The sequence below is a fragment of the Triplophysa rosa genome, linkage group LG18 (genome assembly GCF_024868665.1).
Source record: "Triplophysa rosa linkage group LG18, Trosa_1v2, whole genome shotgun sequence".
NCBI classification, from domain to species: domain Eukaryota; kingdom Metazoa; phylum Chordata; class Actinopteri; order Cypriniformes; family Nemacheilidae; genus Triplophysa; species Triplophysa rosa.
In genome coordinates, this window is record NC_079907.1 from 7,036,605 (window position 1) to 7,055,541 (window position 18,937).

The window sequence follows — 18,937 nt, forward strand, 5'->3', positions numbered from 1 at the left end:
ATTTCTGGAGCTTTGGATGCCGACAGCATTCGGTAAACATCTTTTTTAGTTGTTTAATTGTGGTGGAATTAACCTTCCATTAAAATCTTTCCTCTTTCAGAATTGGTTGATGCTGTTACAGACAAAAAATGATGTACATTCTCTTTCTTGCAAAAGGCATTCAGAAACATGGTTAGAGAACGGCACTCAGAAACTTGCGTACTTTATGTTTGTTTAACACATATGAATCATGGGAATGTATAAGTAATTTTTCCATTTTTAGCCTTTGCAGCTGTCCTACAGTATGATGTCATATTACATTATGCACAAGGTTAACTTTATTTTTACATTAGGTCTGTGTTTAAATCCCCTAAAACACCCTTGCTTTCTTACAAAACACAGTAAGCTGCTATGAGGTTGGAATACTGCCTATATACAGCTCACTAGGTTTTGGAAATGAGCTCATGTGTTGTAAGCAAATCTGACGTGTCAAATTTGTGCACAGTTTAGCTTGAGCATGTTTAAAGCAGAGTCACACCGGATTCTTTTGCTGTCAGTTTCTCGTGACACCTGGCCTCTTCTAAAATAGCACCATGATATTTTTAGTTTCTTAAAACCTGCCATGTGCACAAAGTGATTTAGACAATTTAAAGAGTTCCTTTTGAGAAGACTGGAGATGAAATGAGACACAGAGAGCTCAAAAAAGATCAACTTTGGGTTTTTGTAATAGTGAATTATATTACTCTATATATACTGTAGAACATCATATTAAGATGTCGACAGTCAAACTGGAAGTCGATGGGCAGAATTTATTCCTGAATTGTTTGAGTCTGCTTTAACACTAGGCTCCTGCCATTCAATGCTGTCTGTATGTTTTTATTCTGGTTACAGTAGAGTGAGTTACACTAGTGGTGTCACAGCAAATATCTTTCTTGCAGGTGAAAAGTTTAATTTGCATTGTCAGCTGTACAAAACTTGGCTAAATTATATTAGATTTGTTCAATTTGCTACTGAAATTAATCACAAAATTAACTTCACTTTCATCCTTTTATCTTTTAATTTAAAACTACATTAACGTTTTAAGCTTTCTGTGTGGCTTATCAAATATGAGGTTCCGTATATACTGCCTGCTATGAAATTACAAGTCACAAAAATATGAACTGTCAAATATCATTGTTACAATTTGATAAAATCCATAAATTATCTTGCAGTACCTAAAGTTTTACTCCTATTTGGTGCTTGTTGAGTGCTAATTTTGGATCGTAAATAGAAGTTAATGGAAAGTCATCACCATGGCAGTAGAAACGGTGTGTGTGTGTACATGTTTGACTATAATTGGAAAAAAATGTCCTGATAAATATAATAAACCATTCGATTCAAACTTTTCGATGGCATTTTTGTGGCTCTCACAAGCAAAATGCTTGTAAAAAATATGTTTTTACCTTACATCTAAAAATGTCAACAGGTTTGTGTGAAGGGTAAGCTTAGGGGAGAGGTTAGGGGATAGAAAATATCATTAACCTCGAATGAAAACATTGAAGGTCTGTCTGTGTTTTTGTTTGTGTTGAGAACGTGGAGAGATTTGGTAATAGCCCTCCAGCTAAAGAGGACAAAACTGCATTCGGATCAACCTCAGACCTGAAGGACAGACAAGGTTGAGGGATGACTACAAGTGTCAGAGACAGCGTGAGAGAGCAAGAGCAAGAGAGAGAGAGGGAGAGGGAGACAGACTAAAAAGAAAGAGACAGAGACAGAGAAAGAATCAACAGCTTGAAGCATCTTGTAAGTCAGACCTGCTTATCTCTATAAGAATGACATGAGGCAGAAAGGCTTGAAATGAAAAGACAGGCTTTAAATTGCAGAAGTACCAAATAAAAAAAAATGTGGGAAGGACAGGCAGAAAAACAAAGGCGGTAGAGAGAACCAACAGTTTCAAAAGGAGAAATAAACGATTGGATAAATGCAGTGAGAAGGAGATCAGGATGGAGAGAGAGAGAGAGAGAAAAAGAGAGAATAAAAGCGAATAAATGAGGAGGGGGGAGTGGAGGCAGGATAAATCTGTACAGCATCATGATTAGGTATCAGAAGCTTGTTCTGTGGTCTGGAGAGCAGAAGGCAGATCGCATCAAACAGATGAGGTGCACATCTGCTCTACAAACTGGACAAACATCATATCTGAATTTTGAATTGGGTATTTGTTTTGGATTGGTTTCATGATCCACAGCTCAACTGAAACTTTTTGGATTTCGTTGGAGAGGCACCTGCGGATTTAAAGGATACGGAAGAAAGCAAGCGAAGGAAATTCATTGCAACTAATTGAAAAGCATCTGTATGGACTTATTCCTCAAAATCAGTCCCCACCAACAAAACCAAAGGTCAGCTCCTGTCTTTCATGTGAATCTATTTTAATCAGCTGTACTCTCTTCTCAGTATCATCATTCCATCATGATTATTCCCCAAGGTTGAAGAACTGGGTTGGTTGTGACGGAGCGGGCGGAGTCTTTGGATGAGCGGTCTGATTGAGGGTTAGTCCACCCCAGAACTCTCTCACATAAACAGCATCTGTTTTTGAGCTCAGAAAGCCAAACTTGATTCAAAAAAGAAACTTCGCTTGAGGGTTTCAGTTAGCGTACTATATTACAAATATTGTTATTTACCACACAGGTAAACAAGATCCACGTGAGATTCAGGATTTATAGAGTGAGACACAACCTTACGCATTCACACAGACGCGCAAGGGAGTCACCGCACGCTCTTGAGCGCAGCTCCCCACCTGCTCTCGCACCTTTCCACAGTCAGAGATCACAACTGCGACTCTCCAGCTGCCTCTCATCGCTGTCTCGAGCTGCTAACAGCTGCTTCATCCTCTTTTTTTGGACACTTGTCTCTCTATTTCTCACTCAGTCCCCAATAGCTTTTTTCACTGTGTCACTGACACCATCTTCAGTTTGACCCTCTTTGCCAGGAAGAGAGAGAGAAATGCCATCAACACAGCGGGGTCGTCAGCTGCCGCACAAGTAGACTCGCACAAGTGTCGAGAGAAGGTGAGAGAGACGGTGCGAAAGATAGAAGAGGCCAAAAGGAGGGAAGGAGGGAAGACGGAGACAGGCAGCACGAGCATGTACAGCTTGGGGTCGGGCTCGAATGCATTCAGACGGCACAGGTAAAGAAACTCCTTTTCATTGAATCTGTCTGTGTTGATTGTTAACTCTGGGGAAACGTACAGCCCCTCTGTAGAAAAATGCGCTCAGTTTCAGGGACACGTGTCAACAGAGAGCGTAATTCTGTCTGTAGGTTTAGTGCGTGGCGGGGGAAGTATGCCTATAGGGCTAAAGCCGCCGTGGTTAACAGGTGGAGCGTCACTCTCTCTCGTGGTTGCAGAAACGGGTGAACAGGTTTTCCAAGATCTAAATGCTTTCTGACACATGCGGTCCAGACACATACCTGCACTGGGACTTTTTGTCATTGGGAATGTCAGTGGCGTGCATATATCAGTTCACTGTCTGTCTCGATCTAACTGAGACACCGGTGCTGTTTCCACACAATTGAAAACGGGAGAAAGGAAAGGGAAAACTGAGGGTGTTATTTATGGCAAGAGAGATAGAATGCAACAGTTTATCATGTAAAGGTGATAACTTTTTTGTGGAATCTGTACATGATTGTAAAGGTGGCAAAGGTCCTTTTTTAATTCAATGATTTCACTTAGCAAACACATATCAGAAAAATGAACCCATTGAGTTGATGGTCAGATCGTGCAATTGATGTCCGCACATTGTAGACCGGATATTGCACAAGGTCAAAGGGGAGCAATTGAGTTTCTGGCTGTTGCAAATTGTCTATTTGTTTTTCTCATGATTTATATCCACATACAAATGACATTCGAGATGCCACAAAATATGAGTCTGTTCGACATGTGCCTTTCTATCTCTGTTTATTTATCCAAAATAGATTAAGTGACAGAGAGACAGTCCACATACAAAAATGTAATCACTTATTCAGGAATGTAATGCTGTGTATGTATAGGTTTGTATTCCAGTGTCAGAGATAATGAGAGCCCACCACACAGATCTAACATGCTAAGGTGATTTATTTCTGACAGACACTCCGGACCCTTTTAGCATTCATGAGACATAAGACTCTGATTATTTCCAAAAAGATCATCAGTAAATGTCCAATCACAACTGTTTGGACTGTGACTAATACATCACAATTAACATCTGATTCCGTCTGCACCGCCACACAGGTTAAAAATGTGGGCAATGGCAATGTTAGGCTTGAGATGCTGTTCTATATTTCTATAATGTGAATCGATTCCATTATTTTGTATCTAGTTTGTGTAGACTATATATTGATTATTTAGGACTCTTGGTCCAGATAATGGAGAGAACAGGTGATGTGATGGCATGCAATGGTCATTTATTGAGAATCCCTAATGTGGCATCTGACCATGACATTGCACAACCCTCTGAACTCAGATCGCTCTTAAAAATGTTTAAGGAACACAGGTATGGAATACTAAATGGCTCTGGGCGTGTTATGTGTGTCTCAAATGTTTCTCCAAGCCTTCAAAGACCAAATCCTATCATTTATAAACAATCATTTCATTTGTGTGTTTGTTTTATACTCATCTTTAGGACAAAGTTGGTTTCTATGGTTCAATGGATATATTGTCAGCCAGCATTCGGTTGCTCACACAGAGGTTAAAATAGCCAGTAACATCTGGAAGGGAGGGATTGTGTCATAACCTTTGTGACCTCAAACTTTAAAGTGAGACTTACCATGATCCCACTCCTCTCCTACGAGATTGAAGACCAATACCATCCCAGGCAGCTCATGTCCCACATTACAGAAAGATTTCTGTAATGCAGATTAGCTATGCGTGAATTAACATCAATTAACATGTTATCTGGGGGGATTGTTGCTGTAAATAGCAGCGATAGTGTAACTCCAAACGTAAATGTAATTCAGCCTTAAAGCTCGCTAACACTTTTATTTGTGGTGGCATTTTAACTCAGAGACACGCACGTTGATAGAACACACAAGATGTTAATTCATGCTACTATAACACATCAGCTCTCTCGCTTTTTTCCACCATCTGGCCACTGTGTAAGAAATTCCATGCACATAGCTCCTTTATTGTCGTTTTTTTTCCTCCCAATCTAAAACCGTTTAAAGTTCTGCCATGTCTAGAAGAAGCTGAAAGCCTATTTTGATACTAATTCTGTGCAGTTGACATTTTTTCTTGACTGCCTGAGTAATTTTAACAGCATTTCATGCAATGATTCACATTAAACAAACACTGAAAAAATATGATTTATATGTTTTAATTTTGACTTCCAAATTGTTTTGACGCATTGAAAGTTTGCAAATATTAAATATAGCCTACATTTTTTTGTTTCATAAATCCTCTTGACAGAGTTTAATTTTTAAGTTTCTTTGTCATTAAATCATGTAAGCGTAATTAAAATTACATTTAGGTTTCAGTGCCAAACTGAATGGCTGATGTGAAGGTTGTAGTTACAGATGCAAAATGTATTAAAAGCCATTGTGCTTTAATCAGCTTCACCCATCAGACACCGCATGGACAGCTGGCACCCACAGCTGGTGTTTCACTTAGAAAATATTTCTATCTGCGATTATCTACATGGAAGGTGCAGATTAAATTTTGTGATGATTCGTGTTTATTTGTAATGCTGTGAGTACACGTGTCATTCAGCCAGACGTAGACCATTGTAATAACCATCATTAGTAATATATTTTTCATTTATATTTTGATTAATTCAAGTGATAATTTTTGAAGTGAAAACGGATTGTACGGATCTGTTATTCATCAGACATCGATGAACATTGAATTTCTTTCCTTTGGTGTTTTGTTTGAGTTTAATAAGAACACATGCACTAGCTGTGATGTGATTGTCCATGTGAAACATCTATCAAAGAGTCTTGTTTAAAAGAGATCTAAAGACTTGAAAAACACATGTGAAGATCCACATCAACAGCAGATCTAACAGACTGAAAGCAGGTGAGTGAATATATTAAGCAGCGGCTCGACTAGACTGTGTGTGTGCTCCATTTGCTGTCATCAAAGCAAAGCTGCAGGTGTCTCATTGCTGTTCAGAATGTCATGTGTGGTGGGCCAACAAACACACAATATATGGAACTAAACAAATTTGTAAATTCTGTTATGATGTTTTTTTCCTTTTCCCCCGAACCTAATCTTAAAATATTGAAAGTCATTATAAAAAATTACATTTAAAAAATGTATGATAATCCAAAGAAAGAGTGTTACAAACAAGTAGTTCAATACTTATTGTCTAAATGTTTTGGTAACGCTTTACAATAAAGTTCCATTTGTTATGCATGAATAGAGTACCTCAGGGATGACGTATTTTTGTATGCAAAGCCCGGAAGCGAGTTAGCATGTCCAGCACTTCCGGTTCCATCGCCCCAAAGTCTAAGGGTTTTTTTTAATGGATTTTTGGTAAATTGCCTGAAATAAGATCTGTGATTAACAAAACCTCTAAATATTTTCACGTTTTAATCTACGACATAAAACGCACCAGTTATAACTTGCTCATTGATTTTTAAAAGCTTTATTGTCTTAAAAACGGCAGTTGCTAACAAGTTACTAAAAGTGACTACATCCTTTGGCGGGGACATAGAAATATCACAAATAACGCAACAAAGGCAGAAATCTCTAAAAACGTGGATGGGGTTTGATTCACAGAGTAATTACTTATCAGGGAACACGTTTTTAATAAAGTTGGAAAGTGTTGTCGGAAGCTTGGTGGTGGTGACGTTGATATTGAGCAATCGTGGTGTAGTCTGTTTATAGTCTCATGTTAGCTCTTTACTTCTGCCGATTGTATTTTGGCTTTAAAAGTAACAAATGTTGTGTTAATTTGTAAAGATTATCTTGATAGACAAAACGTGTAAATATCATGAACCTTTGTTAATCACAGAGATTCTTTTTTACAGTCTTCTATACGTCTGGGAAAAATCCATAGGCTTTTGGTCGAGGGAACCAGTGCGGTGCTAACGGGTGGCCTACAAAAAAACGTCAATTGGCGTTAAAGTGTTACCAAAATTTCATACAGGTACACACATATACATAAATGACAAATGTATGAACTATGTAAAATTTGTTAGTGAGGGTGTAAAAAGTGTCTTTACAAGAGGCCACCGGGCCAAAAAATGCCTGAGAAACACCTATTGAAGTGTATTTTTTAAATGAAAGCTTTTACTTTTGTCACTTTCTCTCTCCCTCTCTATCCCCCTCTGTTGTGTTCTCTTGAAACTTGTATCTGTTGCTATGTTAACCCTACAGCTTCATGAAGTGTGCAGATTTCATTGAGTTACGAGCATACAAATATGTTCATTGATGCTTTGCCAGAATTGACTGGAGTTTGAACAGTTTTCTTTTTAATGAGGATTAAAAAAACGAAACTCGTCTAGAGAGGGAGATAAAGAAAGAATGAAAACCGTGAGCATGACGGCTTTAACTCTCAGAGTGTCTGGGGTTTCTCCTGGAAAGTGTTATGTTTTGTCACTTTTGCGATGGGAATGCATATCTATTTTCTTACCTCACCATCTGTCTTCCACTAGAGCAGAAAGTACTCGCGATCCCACATTTGGCGAGGAGCGCTACTAATGAAGAAGTCCGTGGTGAAACAATACAGCAGATCCTCATGCGTGGTGTTTATACACGCAACATACCAATTAGGTCTGTTAGTGGCCAGATGTATTCATGGGAGCATTTTATGGAACATGATAAGCAATCGCAATGTGAGCGTTACATTTATCATTGGTAGTAATTACAGCGCATGGTCCAGCAGCTAGCTGTGATTGTTTAATAGGCTGTGGTGTCACAGTTGTAAACCGCTGGCGTGGATGGATGGGCCTAACCTTTAAGATTCTAATTCAAGTGCATCTCATCAGATTCTGATTTAGATCGCCGTTGAAAAGCAAGTCTTTGCTGTGTCCTTTGAGCCTGATTTATTTGTATAGACCGTAACATACAGGTGGGGTTAAAGTTCTGTCAGCCAACACAAAACGCAGCCAACACCTCAAGTTGTTCCAAATCTGTATTTTTTTCTGTATTAACAAATTTCTTTGTTCTGATAAACACAGGGAAAGATATTTGGAAGAAGGCTTGTAACCAAACAGTTCTTTGTTCTGTTTAACACAAAAAGAGATATTTTGAAGAATGTAGGAAAGCAAACCGTTCTGGGGCCCTTTTGACTATACCATTGTAATTTTTCCTACTATGGTAGTCAATGGTGGCCAAGAACTGTTTGGTTAATTTCTTTGGGTAAATGATAACAGAATTTTCATTTTTGGGTGAACTGTCCCTTTAAATCCTGCCAGCATTTTTTTTAAAAGATGGAAGCTTTTTTTATAATTTTCACAAAATGATGTATGAATATATAAACATAAAATACTGTATACAAAAAAAGAGAACACCTCCTCTGCTTTTAAACAAAACTCAATTCATTTTCATTTGTTCTTTTTTTAATGTCTTATCATGTGGGTATGTTTCTTAAAAAATACAACATTCTTAGCAAAAAAAACTTTGTTTTTATCATCCTTTATATTCCAATCTGGACAGAGTGTAACAGTATGTATGTATAACAGTAAACATGGAAAGCTGGAAAAACGCAAGTCTTCTCATAATTGACAGACAACTTTTCTGTGAACCGTTGTGTCATAAATGACGGAACATGATGTCAATGCCAGGGAAAGGGTTAGACTAAAGATCATCTGTGTAGATCTGGTAACTTCCAAGAAAGCATACTATAAAGTTAGCAGTGACTTGTGGTGTGAAATAAAACATAAAACGAGCAGTTCTTCCTCACCAAAGCAAAGAGTTTGTCAATGACCCAGACCATCTGTGGGTTGGAAGATCAGGGACCGGCCCCTGTGAAGTGTCTAGAGCTTGGTTTGCTGTGAATCCCTGCTGTATTCAATGTATACCTCCCGCCGAGTCTGCTAATGGCCTGTTGTGTCACACAGACGCGCACCAGAATGCATGCAATCCCAGATTATGAGTGACAGAAATAGACATTCGGACCACGTGAATGCTCTCTCGTCATGTTTTAAGCACTGGATTACTTTACATTGAACTTTTGCTTTTATCTGTTACATGAGAACGTTATTTCATATTACATAATATTTCACCTTTGTAAGATAAATCAGTATACAGTGTATAGGTCATATGACAGCAATATTCTGAGTGTGTGGGTAATTCATGTTGAAATTAGGGCTGTCGATCATGATAATTTCATGATTAGCCTCTGTGACACACTCTGTAAACTGCCAAAAAAGTGTCAGGAGTTTTTTTTATCTTGCTGCCTGTCAATCATTTTGGGTTTGATGTCATTTGGTTTCATGACAGAACAAGTCAGTGGGGTTTTGGAAAAAAAACAATGACATGCTAATGTGAAAAACTGATACATTAACAACCATTATTTTGTTCATAACTTTATACAAAAAAATAATACAATATTGTTATAATATGATATATGTTATAAATATTTTCTCTCTGTTTCTCAGGCTGTAGGAGGCTGAAATGGCCACTCCTCGAGGGTGTTGGGGTCCTTCTCTTCAACTCCTCCTCTTCGTCAATCTGTTACTCAACGTGATGCCTCCCTGCCGGGGCCGTCCGTTTTTCGTCCCTCCCTCGGTAAATGTGGCTGTGGTTTTCAGTGGTTCGGCCCACCACAGCGAGATCAAGGGCCGTCTGAGTCCAGAAAACTTCTTAGACATGCCCTTGGAAGTGAACCCCATCACCGTGCTGGTGAATGACACAAACCCCAGAGCTCTTCTCACCCGTCTCTGTCAGACTATGGCTACAGAGAACCTTCACGGTGTGGTCTTTGAAGATGACGTGGACTCAGAAGCCGTGGCACAGATCTTAGACTTTATCTCTTCCCAGACATCCATCCCCATCGTGGGCATCAGTGGAGGCTCTGCTGTTGTCATCCCTCATAAGGTGAGTGTTTAAAAGGAGGTAGTGGAGTTTGTGTGGTTTTTATTTATGACAATGCAACAAAATAATGAAAAGAGGTTAAAGACTTACAGTACAGGTAAAACTTACACAGAAAGCAGACAAAACGCATACAAAAATAGGCATGATATATAGATTTCAAATATCGACTCCAGATTTAATCCGGGGTATCTGTGAAATCACTTCAGAAACCTCGTTCTCGCAGCTCATTTAAGAAACACAACGTGTCTAAGATAACTACTGTGAGGTTGAGAAATGTTAACATGTACATGTGATTTGTGACCCTGCACTGATATGTTATTGAACAGCAGTGTGGAAAAGTGATTTTGCGAGGTGTGGAAAATCAATAGGTGTTGTGATGTAAATCCAGCACCCAACAGTGGTGTCCCATTTCTACTGATTACTGAAGGGTGGAAACTTCTGAAAAACATTTATGAGTAACATCCAGAATATAGTACAACTGTTCAATATCTATTAAAGCAACAGCTTGTAAGACTTTGAAATTACGTTTGCAGCTTGAACAGAAAATGACAGTCTTGCCTGTTTAGAGAATGGACGCAAAGCAGTCTTAACGTTTCTTTTGAGAAAAGCTGTCAATTGCATGTTATCCCAGCTGTATGTGATAGAATAGTGCAAACCCCTAAATATAGTTTATACTTCATTTATACTTGTCTAACTTTTAAATTGGCAGTTTTTTTCACACTGACATTTTCTAAAAGTGCATGAGGTGAAAACTATAAATAACAGAAGCGTTCATGATAGCAACAGTTATGGTAGCATTACTGCTTCTAAATGGTATACACGTGATCAGCAGCTCAGAAATACCACTGAAATGCTAAGGACGGATAACTGAATGTTCCTTACTAAAGAGATCAAAGAGTACATTTAGTGACATTAAAGGGGTAGCTCACCCGAAAGTGAAAATTCAGTCATCATTTCTCATTTCTCCAACCTCACATCTTATTACTCATATGACTCTTTTCTATCAGAAAAGGAGATTTCAAGTAGGCCTGATGCTATAAAAATGATGTTAACATGCCACTGTGCTCCAAGTATTCTGAAGCTGTTTACATGCTTTAAATGAGCTATGACCATATTCAAATGTATTAATCACTGAAAAATATTGATATTTTCTTACACAATCCTAGCGTGAGCTCAAACTTTGTATTGGGAGCATCCTGGTGTGCCACACCATCAAACTGCACACAAATCTCTGTAAATGACTTTTATGGTTCTCCTTTCAAAAACTGCAGTCCTCCTTCAATTCTTAATTTTTTCTTTTGTGTTCCACTTTCAGAAAACGTTCATACATCTTGGAAATGACCTGAATGAATTAAGACATGATTTTTATTTTTTGGGTGCACTATTGTTTTCAATTGAAAAGGCATTACTGAAGGGCAAAAAATGTTTGGTCATATCAATTTGTTAATTTTAGCACCCACTTGCAGCACATTTTGCATCATCTTTGTGTACCCTTGATGGATATGAAATATAAAAAAGCACAAATTATTGAAAACATTTATGATGCACACGGAATGGTAGAAGATGTATATCTTTAAGTGAGATGCACAATAGCCCTTAATTGAATGGGACAGATGAGTATCTTCAGTACCAGAGAGAACGACGACTGTTTCCTGCCCAGCTGTCATTTTTGTCTAATGCCTTTCAGACTCCCAGATTTGCAAATTGATGAAGGTTGATAACATAAAAAATAGAACAAAAAGCCAAAAAATAGGTTATTGTGTAAGGATTGGATTAGAAGTGATGCACTTAGGGATTGAAGGATATTTTTGTAACTGTAGAGCTTGAAATTTGTACCCCTGCATAGTTTTTTTAATAACTTTTTTAACTTTAAAAAGCTCTTAGGGGCTATGAAAAACATGTTTCCTGTTTTCATTTATAATTATTAATCCCCATCTAATCATTTTTTTTATTCATGCAGGCATTCCACAATTTTTTTTTCGAATGCCTAGTTAGTAAAACTGCCCACAAAGAAAATACATGTTTGTATAACAACCAAAAAGCAGATTTCATTGGACAGCCAATTTCAATGGTTTAATCTCTGTTAGGAATGCATGCTTATTGTATCATATAAATATATTTTCATTGCAGCGCGTAGTGGGTGGAGCCAACAATTGACATGGGACAGCATGTTCTGTGTACTTTGACTTTGTCAGAACCGATCTTCATGCCACCTCAAGACAACACAACAGTCATGTATAATTGCACATAGAAATCCCATGCAATTGAATAAGCTGTTCTTGTGTATCTCTTGATTGAACTAGAAGTCACAAACATCTGGTAAAGGATTTCCCATGAAATCCCAGTAGCATGAGACTTAGCATCATGTTCTATGTAAATATACATGACATGAAGTATAAAAGCACTTGCACGAAATGCAAGCCAAATGTTTTTGTAGCTCAACAGGTAAAGCATGCTGCTAGCAACATCAAGATCAGATCAAGATCAAGATGTCCAGGAAACACATGAATTGATATGTTTAGGTCCTGGAATCCACAGTAAGTCTCTTTGGATAAAAAATGTTGCTCCATTTTGAAAATACTGTAAACTTCTACTGGAGACTTCTGGGATGAAGTTCATGCCCAAGGTGTACATGCAATCCTTATTACTGTAACAATACCATGGTGGCCTTCGGAGAATCCTGCCATTTTGTTGCCCGAATCGAGTGCAAACTAAAATCTTTGACTGCTGCAGCATAACTCGAAAATGGTTTTACAGGGGCTCAGGAGTGCTAATCGCAGGAAAGCTGAGCCGGTTGTGGGTGAGTTTTACAACTTCTTCGCTGCCAGCTTCTTTTCTTTGAGGAGCAATCCCAGAGCACCTGACATCCACTAGCACTCTCTCTCTCCATGAGGTAGCCTAATTTCACCGCTGAAGTTATTTGAAGGACACCAGATCAGTCTGTCAAGGAGAAAGCTCTTGCCGAAGTGGAGTCTTGGAATAGCACCTCTCGGGTCCTGACACTCCCAGAAATCCACGGCCATTTCTCTCACTTTGAAACTTAATTGGACAACGCCTCCTCCTGTAGGTTTAGGACACCTCGTGCTGAGCGGCGGAAGTAAACGTAGTTGGCAGTGTTGGCAGACGTTAGGATGCTTTCCTGCAAAACTCAACTAAGGGCAGATCAAGGTTTGAGATTAGCACTATATAGAGTCATTATTTTGCATGCACATATAAACACATGCCAAGTGTATAATCTGCACATCTAATGTGCATGAATTTTTCACATCACCGTAGAAGGAAAAAGGTGCATGGACAAACGAGTATCAGGTGTCATGTGTAAATCTATTTAATGGGATTAGAGAAAGGGAAATAATGGTTCAAAGTCAGGCAATAAATCAAGACCGCTACGCGTGGCTCTGCCACAGATAGGATCAATAGTCTGAATTGTCTTTGTGTTGTAAATCCAATTCTGGTATCTTATGCTTTGGAACATGTTCAAGGTTAATGTTACTCAGTAATACATGATATTTCAGTGGTATTGAGAGTCCCATGTGCAGTGATTGAATTACAATAGATCTCATGTATACGTTAAAAAACTGTAAAACTGAAATGTGATCCGAGGCTCATTCACTTGTCGATTTAAAATATTTGTATTATTTGTGAAACTGTATTCAAAGAAATGGTTTACCCCAAAAAATTAAATTGTTGTAATTTATTAACATGCATCTTTCTTTCTTTCGTGGACTTTCTTTCATGAACTTTCTTTCTTTCGTGGACTTTCGTTCGTGGACTTTCTTTCGTGGACTTTCTATTTTTCTTTCTTTCTTTCGTGGACTTTCTTTCGTGGACTTTCTTTCTTTCATGAACTTTCTATTTTTCTTTCTTTCTTTCGTGGACTTTCTTTCTTTCATGAACTTTCTTTCTTTCTTTCGTTAACTCTCTTGTTGTGGTTATTGTGGTTCTTTCACATAGGGATGACAGAACTACTTATAGTAGGCAAATTTAATTTAAGTGCTACAATCGCCCCAATCACCTGAAATGGAGCCATTGTAATTTGTAACACTGACCTTTATGTATTACATGTAATGATATGATTTAGTCTTTTCATTATACGTCTATTATTGTGTGTTAAGTGTGAATTACGAAGGGAAGTGTTAAAAATTTCTTATGGTCTCCCTGCTTGATTGCTTTATAGACATTTTTCATCAAATGTGGGATTACATGTCTTCTGTTCTCTGCTTTGATTTTGCAGGCTGAAGGCTCGACTTTTCTACAGATGGGTGCTTCTGTAGAGCAGCAGATTAATGCGATGTTCAAAGTGATGGAGGAGTACAACTGGGGTAACTTTGTGGTGATCACCAGCTTGTATCCCGGTTATGAGACCTTCGTGGACTACATACGGTCCTTCACAGACACCAGCTACTTCTTATGGGAGCTGCAGGATGTGTTGAGCTTCGAGATGTCCGTGGGGTCCAACGACATCCGTTCACGCAGATTACTTCAGCAGGTGGATGCGCAGGTATTCCTGGTGTACTGCTCGCACGAGGAGGCTCAGTACTTGTTTAGGATGGCGTCGGATGTGGGACTTCTGGGGCCTGGATACATCTGGGTCATTCCCAGTCTGGCTGTGGGAAACCCTGAAGTGTCTCCACCTGAGAGTTTCCCAGTGGGGGTGATCAGTATTATCACAGACCGCTGGAAGAAAAAGTTACGTCAGAGGGTTCGAGAAGGTGTGGCGGTTATTGTAAAAGGGGTACACAGTTTCCACAAGTATAGAGGATTTGTTCCAGAGGGTAACAATGACTGCAACAGTCCTGCCAAAGCTCATACCAATGATTCCCTCTTCAGGTAAGACTTCAAAAAGCTTTTTTAGATTTTGACTTCCACATTGCTTGTTTATAAAATGCTACGTTTTATTTTATGCTTTTAAAAATAAAGGTGCTTCACGATACCACAGAAAAAAAACAATTGTGGCTGAATGGTTCAATAAAGAACCTTTGACATCTAATGAACTTTTGTTTTACGAAAAGTTATTTGTTGTGGAAAAAGGTTTCTTAAACTGTAAAAAGTAAAAGAAATGGTTATTGTACAGTAAGAACACAAAAATGGTTTGTCTATGGCATTACTGTGTAGTACCTTTTATTTTATTGATCTGTATCAAAATCACGTCCTTTAAAAACAAAGTAATGCATCACAGTATACCCTTTGGACTTTTTTGGAGTATTCTGGCTGCCAGTAATGTTTGATGAAGCTGTCATATATTTAGTCTTCCCTTGGCCACCATTGCCCTATTTTTCGTCCAACTTGTTGCTGACAAATTCGGCTAAACAGCAATGTGTTGGTGGCAAATTTACAGATCCCAAAATCCTGGCAAATCCTTGTAGTTTAGTTGGCCACTGGAGATTTGATCATAAATAGATTTTCCAGACAAAACACTGCATTCTTATGCTTTTTCTTGTGGTCTTCCTCCCTTGTAATGAGACTGGCAGATCCTCCAGATTTTCTTGTTAAATCGGCTGTTCACCTGGGAGTCAAGGTTCCTCATTAAAAAGCGTTCCAATTGCCTCTCCGAGCCTTCTGTGATCAAGCGTATCGGAGACACATGAGTGACTGGGTCCTCCATCCGGAATCTTCCCAGCCTTTATGTGCTGTTCGGGTTTCAGCCCATCTTTCACATAAAAAGAAACATCTGTCAGAAGGCATTTTTTAAAATACAGAACTGTTCTTGAGCACAGGAAATAAATCCTCACCTGTATCTTCACTCTTAAAAAAGGTGCTTCAATTGGTTTCCCAAAGAACCATTTACTCAAATGTTCTTATAATAACCATTTCTTTCATTCTGTTTTATAATCTAAAGAACCTCTTCCACAACCTTTTGTGAAACACAAAGTTTCCTTGAATGTTAAAAGTTCTTTATGGAACCATTCATCCAAAAATGTTTTTCTATGTCATCATGAGGACCCCCTTTTCTAAGTGTGGCCTATTTGCAAAATATTGACAAAATTGCAAGTTGGAAAGCAAGAGGAAAGATATTCTTCTGGAAAAATGACACACATGAGTAGGCTGGTGGGATGATTTGAGGTCACATGGTTAGGTTGAATAATTCATATTGTTCTTATTCATAAAGTACATATTTGGTCAGTTATAGTAATGCATTCTCTAGCTTGTAGATCACTGCTGAGATTGAATAAATCTTTATGTGCTTTGCTACATTGTTATAAATCTGAGAGATTGTGGATATGATCAAATCAAACGGTCTTTTAGATTTTGAAGGTTGTTGGTGTAGTTAGTCATGTAATCATATCTGAAAAGAGTTTCGGCTACTAGCTGCTTGCATCAGTTGGATTGAAAGGCATCTTTAAATCCTGCTTCATGTTCAGATCTGCCTGTGGCCACCCTTAAGTGAACAATTCGTTTAGCAAAAATGTTCAGGTCTATGAGACAAAGAGGATTAAAGTGGCCAGAATGAATACTGTAGATGTATTAGTCTCTGCACCCTCTGATTTATATTCATTTCACTCACGGAATGAAAAGTAAGGACTTGCATTCGAACTGTCCTCATTCCTCAGCTAAATAGTCTTCTGTATAATTTCAGAGATGGATAAATCTACAGTACTCTTACTCCGTGTTCAGATGTGCTTTTTGGCTTGCTCATTTAAAGATAATTGGCCACAGATCTAACAAAACTTTGTAATTCTTATCACTCCTGTGGTAAGTGTAGCGGGACGGACGTCATAACAAAGCTTGTGTTTGGTTTGTTTTACAGGCATATGCTAAATGTTTCATGGGAGCGCAAGGATCTCTCCTTCAACTCTGATGGCTATCTTACCAATCCTTCCATGGTGATCATCGCTCTGGATCGAGAGAGACACTGGGACAAGGTAATAAGGTTGATGTATGTCATAGCTCATCATGTGCACAAAACACATGCATAAATGTATATTTAGTCTACATATATTCCTTATGAAAATCAATTAGTCACATCTTGTAATTTCTGGAACGCCTGGAACACTACAGATGATATAAACATACAAATCTATCAAGAACACTACATTTTTAGTTTTTATTAATCGCAGATTTTCACATCAATATACTGTAGCTAGAATGAGAAAAAACGATTCACAGATTCCTCCAATGTAGTAGATTCACGACTGTCCCCATCGGGTCATGATGCAATTACGTTTCTCTCCCTGAAACAGTCCCTTCCTCCTCACAGGGCCAGCAGCCCTCCAGTACTTCGGCCTGTGATAGGGACATGTGTAGGCAGGCTGGCAATGTGTGAACGCCACCTGACTACAAAAAGAGATTAGAGGAATAAATAGAGATCAAACTGACATCCAAATTTACATCCGGTCATCACGCCCTCCTCTAGGTGGATTAGAGGATACGGATATTAGAGAATGCTTTCATTGTCATCTAAGGCCACAACAAAAACCTGGCATGTCTGATCGTCTGTGCCGTAATCTCCAATGAGGGGTGAATTTACACACCTTGAAAAGTGCTGCCCATAAGTATAAATACTGTAAGTGAGTTTAAAAGAAACAATAGTTATTCTTGTCAGCTCACATGCGACTCATGTAAATTACTCTCATTATAGATTACGCCCTGTTGACGAAATGTAAGGTTGCTCTGTTATGGCTCAAGATATGCGATTATGGCAGTAATTCATCAAGTGATGATTAGATTATGGTAGTGTACGCTCAATCAGGCGCACGGCGCAGATGAGAAAATTTTTTTTGAGTTTTTTTTTTTGTAGAGCCGATTCAATGGTGAAGCAATGATGTGCCAGATCACCTGTTGCATTCTCCACACCTGGGACCACAAGGTCGGGCATTATTCGGTGCAAAATGTGGCAGTTGCCGTTTTTAGATTTGCATAATCTCTTCAGAGAATTGGGCAGTTAAAACAAAACATCTCTATCATCGGAAGGTCTGTGAGTTTCCCTTAAGAAAATGAACTCTTCTCAGTTCTGGTTGCTGGGGCTATAGCCCCCGTCAGAAAACTGCTTAGCCCCGGCAAAGCACCCCCAATGATTTCCTAATATCTTTGACGGAGTGTCTATTTACACTGATTGCAAATAGCCCGTCTTGTAAGTAGAGGCTATCCTGTAGAGTTTTTTCTGCAGCTCAGAGTGTCTTCTGAGGTTGAAAAAACATTAACTTTTCTGAAAAAAAAACGCCCTACGTCAATCACCTTTTTCACAGCTAACCAATGACAGAGACCTGTCGTTTCCATAACAACATGCGAGGAACGTGATTAGTCGAGAAGGCTCAAGCTCGAAAAATAAAATGGCGGATCGAAACGCCCGTTGGAGCATAGTTTTGTATAAATGTAAGTTAAATTTTCACTTTCAATAACTTTTGTTTGCATTTCTAGCGGGAAATTAGTATTGTAGTTTTTAAATATGTGATTGGTTAATGCAAAGACGCTCTCTGTTTATAATTCAAATAGAATTCAGTTACACTGCCTATAATGCTGCCTTCATAAGCACAAATGCTATCTTTGAACATTGCCGGTTGGGGGAGGTGTTATTTAGGTGTAAGGGTTGGGTTGGGGGAGGGGTTAGTCCTGTTTTGTATGGAGGTAGCAAAATTTGATAGGGATGCATAAATTGGCAGAACCACAAGGCTGCGAGCGTTTATTACTAACTAAAAAGGTGCCATCGTCAACTTTTCTTGCCAAAAAAGAAGTCAAATGTGAAAACAGCTAAGATGTTCATTTTATCTGTATGTGTGTTTCCTGGATTCAAACCCACAACCTTTGCGCCGACTGAGATGCAGAAGCACCGCTTTAACATGAATGAAATATGTCTGCGCTGACAATTTAAAAGTTTGTGAAAGTTGTGATAGATGAATGTTTTCTTTAAAATTCAGTCTTCAGTTTAAACTCCTCTTAATCTCTGGCCTTCACAGCTCACCTGACCACCCACTGTGTGACATAACAGTTTATCTATATCTGGTCACCTTGCGCTGTAGTCCCTCTCACACT

At 38.6% G+C, this 18,937-nt stretch overlaps 1 protein-coding gene across 1 annotated transcript in view; it reads left to right on the forward strand.

Moving 5' to 3' along the window:
* The first annotated feature begins 1,757 nt into the window (after positions 1 to 1,757).
* grin2cb (glutamate receptor, ionotropic, N-methyl D-aspartate 2Cb) overlaps positions 1,758 to 18,937 on the forward strand; it is a 38,777-nt gene continuing 21,597 nt past the window's right edge. The window contains 4 exon segments of the mRNA XM_057359341.1: positions 1,758 to 3,142; positions 9,532 to 9,970; positions 14,202 to 14,797; positions 16,716 to 16,830. Of these exon segments, the coding sequence (XP_057215324.1) occupies positions 9,548 to 9,970; positions 14,202 to 14,797; positions 16,716 to 16,830 (1,134 nt within the window). The 5' untranslated portion in view covers positions 1,758 to 3,142; positions 9,532 to 9,547.